Raw genomic sequence first — 8837 nt, forward strand, 5'->3', positions numbered from 1 at the left:
TGCGCCGATCGCGGCCGGACGCGATGATTAATTACAGTTTAATTAACGTGGCTGTGACGAGCGCTGCATGCGAGGACCCAACCAGGGCAGGGATGCGGCTATGGGCCCCCGCCACGCCAGCACGGCCGGCGGCCGCCGGAGCGGGGTGTCCCCCCACCCCATGCCGGTAGCCGCGGATCCTGCCGGAGTGGAGCGGGCCCCCGTGGGGAACGAAAAACCACGGGCTCGCCCCCTCCCGCCCTCGCCTCCCCGCGATTTCGTTGCTGCTCCGATGCCCCCCCCCACACACGCCCGGTGCCGCTCCCGCACCCGCGCCCCGCCGGCGAGGCGCGCACCCCGGGGGGGGGCGGGATGCGCGTTAACGGCGCATCCCCGATTTCGATGGGGCCCCTCCGCCACCCCCCCCGGGCCCCTCTTTTCGTTGCCGCCCGCTCCCCACGCAAACTTTCAACGAGCATCGCTCCCCCCGGGGATGCCCGCACAGCCGGGGGCGGAGGGGGAGGGGGCGCGGAGCGGCGCGGAGCCCCGCGCAGGTGCGGCCGGGGGTTGATCCCCGCTCTTACCTCGGGCAGCCCGGGCGGGTCCCCGCTCGGTGGCGGCCCCCCACGCCCCCCCCCCCCCCCCTCCCGTTCCGCCGTGCCTTAAAGCCGCGCTGTGATTGACTGGAGCGCATCGGTGATTGACGGCCGCGGGGTCCCGGAGGCAGTTAATGTAAATATGCTGGTGCTAAGTGGGTGTGTCTTCCCGTTATTTTAGCTGTCACCGGATCAATGTGCAGCGTCTCCAAGTACGGATCCGGATCCTCCCTCGGTGGCGCGGCTGGTCACTCGCTCTTGTTGCATCTCGCCCGGGCGGACGCGGCGGCGGGGCGGGCGGCGGCCCCGAGGCGTCGGTGAAGGGCGCGCCGCTGCCCGCCCGCCCCGCGGCCCGGCGGCTGCCCGCCGTGAAGGGCTCGGTGCGGACGGGGCCCCCCCGGCTGATGGCGGCCCCGGTGCCGGGCTGCGGCCCCTAGCCCCGAGGAGAGCCTGCACGTCCAGCCGCGCTCCGCGCCGCGGTAAGTGGGAGCAGGCGGCGGATGGAGGGGATGGGGGGATGGGGGGGGGTTGGGGCGCGTTTTCGGTGGGCGCTCCCCGTTATTTTGTGTAATTCCCACGGAAGCGGCTTACCCCCGGGAGCCCTCCCCGCTAAGCCAATTTGCCTGGCTCGCTGCTGCCCTTCTGCTGCTACGTGCTGCGGGTCCTGCCCGCCCCGGCCCCTAATCCGCCCGCTCCTAATCGCCTGCCGGAGACACGACAAAGGGGCTCCCGGGCAGCCGCGCCCGCCGCCCCGCTCCGCCCGCCCGCGGGCACCGAGCGGCAAGTTTCGGCCCGGCCGGCCCGGCCCGGGGCTCGGCCCCCCCCGGCCCCGCCGCCCCGGGACGCGCCGCTCGCATCCTCCGGCGCGTTTCGTTGGAGCCCGCCCGGGGCTCGCCGCAACCGGCGGCCCGGCACGGCTCGGCGAGCCGGCACAAAGAGAAGGGACGCGACACCTCCCGGGGACCGGGGCTGGGTCCGGAGGGGGGTTGTTGTCCGTGTTGTCCGTGCCCCCCCCCGGGACGCCCTTGCCCCGGGCGGCCGCTGCCGCTGGGCTCCCCGAGCCGCCTAGCCGCGGGTCTGCGCCCGGCGGCGGCTGCGGCGGGGCTGGGTACCGGGGCTGGGCACCGGCGGGCACGGCGCGGGGGGATGCGCTGCGGTTCCGCCAGCCCTCTCCGGCCGGCCTGTCCGCGGCGGGGGGGCCTGCGGCGGCCAGCGGGGAGCTCCGGGCCGGGGCCGGCGGCGCGGAGCGGAGGGGAGCGGGGAGCAGCTGGGCCGCGGAGCGGGGCTCCGGGAGCGGCGGGCCGGGCGGCGGCGGCGGGGCCCCGGGAGCGCTCCTAACCCGCGCCTTTCCCCGATTTTGTTTTGCAGGGGCGTTTTGGGGGGGAATGGAGGCGATCGCCAGTCAGATGGGAAATGGGAGAGATGCAAGCTCCTCCCCAAATTCAAAGCAAGAGCTGCAGCCGTACCAGGGCTCCAATACCCTCAAGCCCAACCAAGTGGGTGAGACCTCTCTGTACGGCGTGCCCATCGTGTCCCTGGTCATCGACGGGCAGGAGCGGCTGTGCCTGGCGCAGATCTCCAACACGCTGCTCAAGAACTACAGCTACAATGAGATCCACAACCGGCGGGTGGCCCTGGGCATCACCTGCGTGCAGTGCACGCCGGTGCAGCTGGAGATCCTGCGGCGGGCCGGGGCCATGCCCATCTCCTCCCGCCGCTGCGGCATGATCACCAAGCGGGAGGCGGAGCGGCTCTGCAAGTCCTTCCTGGGCGAGCACAAGCCGCCCAAGCTGCCCGAGAACTTCGCCTTCGACGTGGTGCACGAGTGCGCCTGGGGCTCCCGGGGCAGCTTCATCCCGGCCCGCTACAACAGCTCCCGCGCTAAGTGCATCAAGTGCAGCTACTGCAGCATGTACTTCTCCCCCAACAAGTTCATCTTCCACTCCCACCGCACCCCGGACTCCAAGTACACCCAGCCCGACGCCGCCAACTTCAACTCCTGGCGCCGCCACCTCAAGCTCAGCGACAAGACGGCCACGGAGGAGCTGTCGCACGCCTGGGAGGATGTCAAGGCCATGTTCAACGGCGGCACCCGCAAGCGGACCTTCTCCCTGCAAGGGGCGGCAGCCGGCGGGCCCGGTGGCGGCTCCCCGGCCGCCAAGGCCGCTCTGCACCCGCCGCCGCCCGCCGGCCCCGAGCTGGCCCCGGCGCACAAGAGCCTGCGCTGCAGCGGGCAGGAGCCGGCGGGCGAGCGGGCGCTGGGGCTGCCGGCGGCGCACGGCGGGGCGGCGGGCGCGCACGGCGGGGCGGGCGCGGTGCGCAGCTACCCGGTGATCCCGGTGCCCAGCAAGGGCTTCGGCATGCTGCAGAAGCTGCCGCCGCCGCTCTTCCCGCACCCCTACGGCTTCCCCGCCGCCGCCTTCGGACTCTGCCCCAAGAAGCAGGAGGACGCGCTGGGCGGCGCGGGAGGCGGCGAGGCGGGCAAGGGCGGCGCGCTGCCGCCCGGCATGTTCTGGGGACCCCCGCACCCTCACCCGCACCAGCCGGCCCAGCCGCCCCACCAGCCCGGGGCCGCCAAGGACGCCGGTGTCTACCCCTCCTTCCCCGTCTTCTGGCCGGCCGCCGGCAGCCTGCCCGTGCCGCCCTACCCGGCGCAAAGCCAGGCCAAGGCGGCGGCCACGGCCGTGGTGGTGGCGGCCGCGGCGGCCGCGGCGGCGGCGGCGGCCGAGCCGCCGGGCTTGTCGGGCCGGCACGGCGAGCTGGAGGGCTCGGAGCCGTCGGGCAGCGGGCGGAGCAGCGCGACTCCCCAGGAGGGTGCCGGGGCGGAGGGCGAGCGCTGCCCCAGCGCCTTGTCGCGGGCGGCGGGCGAGGAGGAGCGCTCCGGGGACGAGGCGCTGCTCCCCCCGCTGCCCCTGCCCAGGAAGGGCAGCTACCTCTCCGCCTTCCGCCCGGTGGTCAAGGACGCCGAGAGCATCGCCAAGCTCTACGGCACCCGCGAGGCGTACGGCGGCGCGGCCCCCCGCGGCCCCGGCTACCTCTCCCCGGACTTCCTCAGCGAGGGCAGCTCCAGCTACCGCTCGCTCTCCCCGGGGGGCGACACGGCCGAGGAGCCCGAGGTGGACGTGGAGTCCAACCGCTTCCCGGAGGACGAGGAGGAGGACGCCGCCGCCGCCGCCACCGCCGCCCCCCCCGAGGGACGCGAGCCGCCGCCGCCGCGGCTGCTGGCCGGTACCGAGGAGCCGCCGCCCGCCGGGGCCGACGGGCCCGAGGAGAAGGCGGGCGAGCCGGCGGCGCAGGAGGGCGGGCAGCCGCCCGACGGCAGCCCCGAGCGGAGCAGCAGCAGGGGCGGCTACGAGGTGTGGGGCCGGGGGCGGGGGGCGAGCTCTGCCCTCGGGGGGCCCGGCGGGGCCCCCGCCGCCGCCCTGACTCGCTCTTTTGTAGGTGTACGCACCGGACAGGGGGGAGCACCTGCAGCCGCTGAAGACCGCCGCCTCCGTGGGAGCCCCGTACCTCTGCACCCCCGAGGCGAAGGGTAAAGCGGGCCGGGGGGGCGGCCGGGGGTGCGCAGCGAGAGCGCGGCCCCGGGTGTCGCCCCCGCCGGCTGCTCAGCTCCGGGGGGGGCCCTGGGCCGCCGCTTTCGTTTGGGGGCTTTCGGGAGAAAAGCGAACGCAAACGGATTCGGGCGGGGGGCCGGGGCCGGGCCGCCCCGGGGCCGGAGGTGCCGCCGGCGGGGGCGGCCGGTGCGGCGGGGCTGGGCCGGCGGGGCGCACACGGCGCGGCGGGGCCAAGCGCCTGCCAGCAAGCTACTTTCCAATAGCAAAGCGATTAGGATGTCCGCTAAGAAGGTTTTAACGAGGGCTTTGTCCGTAATTATGTAATTAAGGATATATCAGGACCATACTTTCATTGCTTATGGTTGAAAATCGGTTTATTAACTTTAAGAGCAAGATAAAGAAGACAATCACTCCGCGGCAGAGGATTTAGAGACCAGAAAATCCTATCAGGACCAAAGGAATGTCTCGCATCCCAGCCCTGTAAATACCGACAGAGGTAAGCGCCGGCCGCGCTGGGCTCCGGGCCCTCCGCCGGGCCCCCCCGCCGGGCCCCCTCCCCCCCCCCCGGGCCGGGGCTGACGGTGCTGTGCCCCCCGCAGGGGAGGACCTCGCCATGGAGGTGGCCGGGACGCAGCTGGTGGAAAAGGACATCGAGAATTTGGCCCGAGGTGAGCCGGGGGCAGGTCGGGAGGTGGGGGCCTGGGGGGACCCCCCTACCTCTCCCCGCGGCTCGAGGTATTTGTGTTTTCTGCAGGAGTGATTAACTCCTGTGATTAATGTAACGTAATGCGATTAGCGCCGCGCTAAGCCGCCTCCATATGGAAAAGTGCGGGCTCCCCTCAACCCCGCCATGTATTTTTAAATAGATGAGTTGCAAAAATTGGTCCTGGAACAAATGGAGCTGAGGAAAAAGCTGGAGAGGGACTTCCAGAGCCTGAAAGGTACGGGCGACCCCCCCCCCCCCCCCCGCCCTGCCGCGGCTGGGAGCCGTGCTGACCCCCCCTGCCCCCGCAGATAACTTCCAGGACCAGATGAAGCGGGAGCTGGCGTACCGGGAGGAGATGGTGCAGCAGCTGCAGATCGTCCGAGGTAAGGCTGGCCGAGGCCATCCAGCAATTACTACTTTTAAATTTTTATCTCCTATTCCCCCCCTTTCCCCCCTCTTTTTTCCCCTTCCCCCCCCTTTTTTTTTTTCTCCTTTTTTTTTTTTTTTTTTAATCGATAACCACACCGCTTCGTCTCGGGATTTCGAGCCGCCCCGCAAACGGCTGCGAGGCATCGCTACGCGGCAGCGAACGAACCTTCCCTCTTGCAGCAATTTCCACCCCGGGCTAAATTAAAAACCGAGGCGTAAAATGACCTGGGAAGCCATACCCGGCTTCGCGCGTATCGCACCCCCTTGTTCCTCCCCTCCCCACCCGCGCTGCGGACGAGCGCGATGCCCCTGGGCCCGGTGCATCCCCGACGGGGCGGCCGCGCTCTGGTGTCCCCCCGGCGCGCTGTGATGCTCTGCCCCCATCCCAGATACGCTGTGCAACGAGCTGGACCAGGAGAGGAAAGCGCGCTATGCCATCCAGCAGAAGTTGAAAGGTATGGGGGGGAGGGGGGGCACAAGACGTCTAAGGGGGGGCCAACACACCCGTCCGTCCCCCCTGCGTGGGGGGGTCCGGGGGAGCCGGGGCGTGACGGCCCCGTCGCTTTGCAGAGGCCCACGACGCGCTGCATCACTTCTCCTGCAAAATGCTGACCCCGCGGCACTGCACGGGGAACTGCTCCTTCAAACCGCCGCTGCTGCCCCAGTGAGCCCCCCCGGACCCCCCTTCCCCCGAAGCCATGCGGGCAGAGCCCACACAAGCCATTTCCACGAGGAGACACTTGTACATAGAGGACTCGCAGCCCGGCTTTCCTCGGACTGGCAATGCGGCGGGGAGCGGCCCCGGGCCGGCCGGGAGGGGGGGGGAGCCGGGCCCCCCCCCGCGCCCCCCCGCTCCGCCTCTCCCCCTCCCTCCCTGTGTGTCCGCTTCTTCAACCTTTGTCCAGACTGGAAACAAAAGTGGCTATGTGCAATGGATATAAATGTACTGTGATTCTCTTGGTACAGTATTTGTTGGATTTTTATTTATTTATGATGTATATTTATCCCCTCCCCCGGGGCCCCCCTCCTCCCTCCCTCCCTTCCCCCCCCCCTCCCCCCCCCCCCCTTGTAAATTTATGGATGTAACAGCACTTTAACGGGCGGTCCGCGACTCCGGAGGCAGAACAACGCTCGCCCGCTCTGGGGACAGACCCCTCTGTACGTGATTTTGGTTCTTTAATAAAAACCGACTTTAAGAAGCCGCCTCGCGCGTGGGGCTGTCCCGGGGGGCGGGGGTCTCCCCCCGGGCACGCCGCGGGAGGGGCTCGCACGGCCTCGGCGGTCGCCCCGGGGCTCTGCGCTGCCCGACACCGGGTGCCTTAGCCGGGGTTGGGGGGGGAGGGCTGCCCGCTCCCCCTCGAACCTCCCCGTTCCCGTTCCTCCTCCCCCGCGCCGCAGCCGGCAGCTCATTAATGCCCATTTATATGCTCGTTTCACACATGAAAGTATTACATTAATGAGCTCTGAGAGCGGGTGTGGAGGTGCTCGCGCACCTATTAGCCCTAAATAACCTGTTTTCAGCCCAGGATTAACCCTGCGGGGCTAGGACCGGGGTTGCACCGAGGTCCTGGTGCTCTGCGGGGGGCGCACGTCGCACCGGGAGCTGCCGGGGGCGGGGGGGATGCACCTTGCTGCGGGGCCCGGGCCCGGGCAGGAGGGATGCGCAGCGCTGCGAGCCGGAGCGGCGGGTACCGGGAGCATCCCGGGACCGGTGCAGGGAGAGGGGTTGCGCGGTGCCCATCCCAGCGCGGCCCGCGGGGTGGCTGCCGTGTGAAGCGTGCCCGGAGCTCCGCAGCGCGGATCTGTGGTAATTAGTTTCTGGGCCTCCCGTTAGCGGAGCCGCAGCGGTTCCGCGGCCTGGGCTGCCACCGCGTGGGCGCAGCCGGTAGTGCAGCCCCCCCGGCCGCGGGCAGCGATGCGCGATGCTGCGGCCCCGCATACCCCCGGGGCACGGTTAGCGGGCCCGATCCGGCGGCGTCCCGCGGGGCTGCTTTGCAATGGGGACCGGGAGCTTTCGCCGAGGTCTCTTGCAGGGCCGCGTCCTGCCGGCGCAGCGGTGTCCGTGTTGGCCAGCGGCTCTGCTTGCCACCCAGGCAGCCCTGCTCCGAGCTGGGGCCAGGGCGGGGGTCTCCAGAAGTGCCTCCCAGCCTAAATCCCCCTGTAAGGCTCCAAGCAAACCCCGTGGGTTTTGTTAGGCGAGTTCATCGTGACTTTTTCCCTCGGCAGGGACAGGGCTGTGGGTGCCTGACCCCGGGAGCAGCAGCATCAGCATCCCCATCACCTGTGGGTGAGGAAGACCATCGGAGCCAGAGCTGGGGCAGGTGGACATGGTTGGTTGGGCTGAGGGTTATAAAGACCTTGGGGTGGAAATGCAGCTGTTTTCTTTGGGCTCTCCTTGTTACTCAGACCATCGGGCACAACTTCTCGTGGCTTGTTTGAGGACAGGCATCCTTTTGCGCTGTGTGAGCTGCAGAAGGTGTCTACAATACGTGACTCTGTGTGGGATCAGTGTGGCTGGGATTGCTGGTGGCAGCTCTCACACAGGTAAGCCTACAGGAAGGGGGAATCATCTTGCTGGGACATGGAAAGGATGTATAGATCAGGGAGATGATAGCAAAGAGGTGAATAAAAATGTGAGAGTTGAGCTCTGCAAGCTGAGAGGGCGTTGCTTGAGGGAATTAAATAGTTGGGACTCTTCGAGGCTTGCAGGGGAGCAGCTGAGCCTCTTCTTTTGTGAGTTCTCTGGCTGGGTCATCACTGGCACCTCGTGAGCTGGAGGTGGCACAGGGTGACCCTGTGGAGGAACCATGGAGCAGCTTGGCCTGGGTGTCCATCCCTGGCCGCTGGTACTGCTGCGCCTCAGAGGGGCTCTCGCTCCTGACCCAGCCCTGGCCAGGATCCACAGCCGGGCTCTGCTGTGTGACGCCTTTGCAGCTGCCGCTTCCCTCGTGCCGCAACCACTGCCACTCTCCCCGCAGCTCTCCAGCCCCCAAGCTGCTCCGGCCTCCGCCACGCTCACCTGCCTGGGCACACCGTGCGTGGCAGTGCTGCTACCAACGCCGGTGCAAAAATGAACTATTATGTTGTGTTAATATTTTCACACTACTTAGCTCTCATTAAAATGTACTTTGCTGAATTTCATATGCGACTTCAAATGACACAATGTATTAAGTGCTTAATATACTAGAAATTATGAAACTATTATGGTCTAAGTAATATGAAATAATTGGAGTGAATTAAACTTCACCAGTAGAATGACGGAAAGGCTTCAGATTTTTTCTTTTGTTTCTCCCCCACCCGCTCTCTTAAAATAGTTGAATGCAGTAATAGCCCCTGAAAATGAACAACCAGAGTTAGGATTTTTAAATAATTAAAGCAGGAAAAAGCCTGGAGTGTCTGCATTCAAGCCTGTGATGAATTTGGCATTGGGGGAAGCAGAAGGTCTGCTTGCTACTGTAGCTGATGGAGTTGTTCTTTCAGGCCAGTGGCAGGGCAGCTCCAAGGAGCTGATCACCAGACCTGCAGCCTTGCCAAGGCATCTCCCCATATGCTATTTTCCTCTTGTACACAAGG

The 8837-nt window shown here is 67.6% G+C and overlaps 1 protein-coding gene across 1 annotated transcript; it reads left to right on the forward strand.

Moving 5' to 3' along the window:
• The first annotated feature begins 1298 nt into the window (after positions 1-1298).
• SKOR1 (SKI family transcriptional corepressor 1) lies at positions 1299-6270 on the forward strand. Its single transcript, XM_055811386.1, has 8 exons — positions 1299-3931; positions 4017-4107; positions 4518-4625; positions 4729-4797; positions 4996-5070; positions 5144-5218; positions 5654-5719; positions 5835-6270. The coding sequence occupies exons 1-8, from the start codon at positions 1961-1963 to the stop codon at positions 5930-5932; spliced, it is 2553 nt and encodes an 850-aa protein (XP_055667361.1). The 5' UTR covers positions 1299-1960; the 3' UTR covers positions 5933-6270.
• The last annotated feature ends 2567 nt before the right edge of the window (positions 6271-8837 follow it).

The sequence above is a fragment of the Falco peregrinus genome, chromosome 1, assembly GCF_023634155.1.
Source record: "Falco peregrinus isolate bFalPer1 chromosome 1, bFalPer1.pri, whole genome shotgun sequence".
NCBI classification, from domain to species: Eukaryota; Metazoa; Chordata; class Aves; order Falconiformes; family Falconidae; genus Falco; species Falco peregrinus.

Coding starts and splice junctions, on each gene's coding strand:
- SKOR1 (XM_055811386.1), top strand. CDS start 1,961: ATGGAGGCGATCGCCAGTCAGATGGGAAATGGGAGAGATGCAAGCTCC. Junction 4,108..4,517: donor CTGCACCCCCGAGGCGAAGG/GTAAAGCGGGCC, acceptor ATTAACTTTAAG/AGCAAGATAAAGAAGACAAT. Junction 5,071..5,143: donor GGACTTCCAGAGCCTGAAAG/GTACGGGCGACC, acceptor CTGCCCCCGCAG/ATAACTTCCAGGACCAGATG.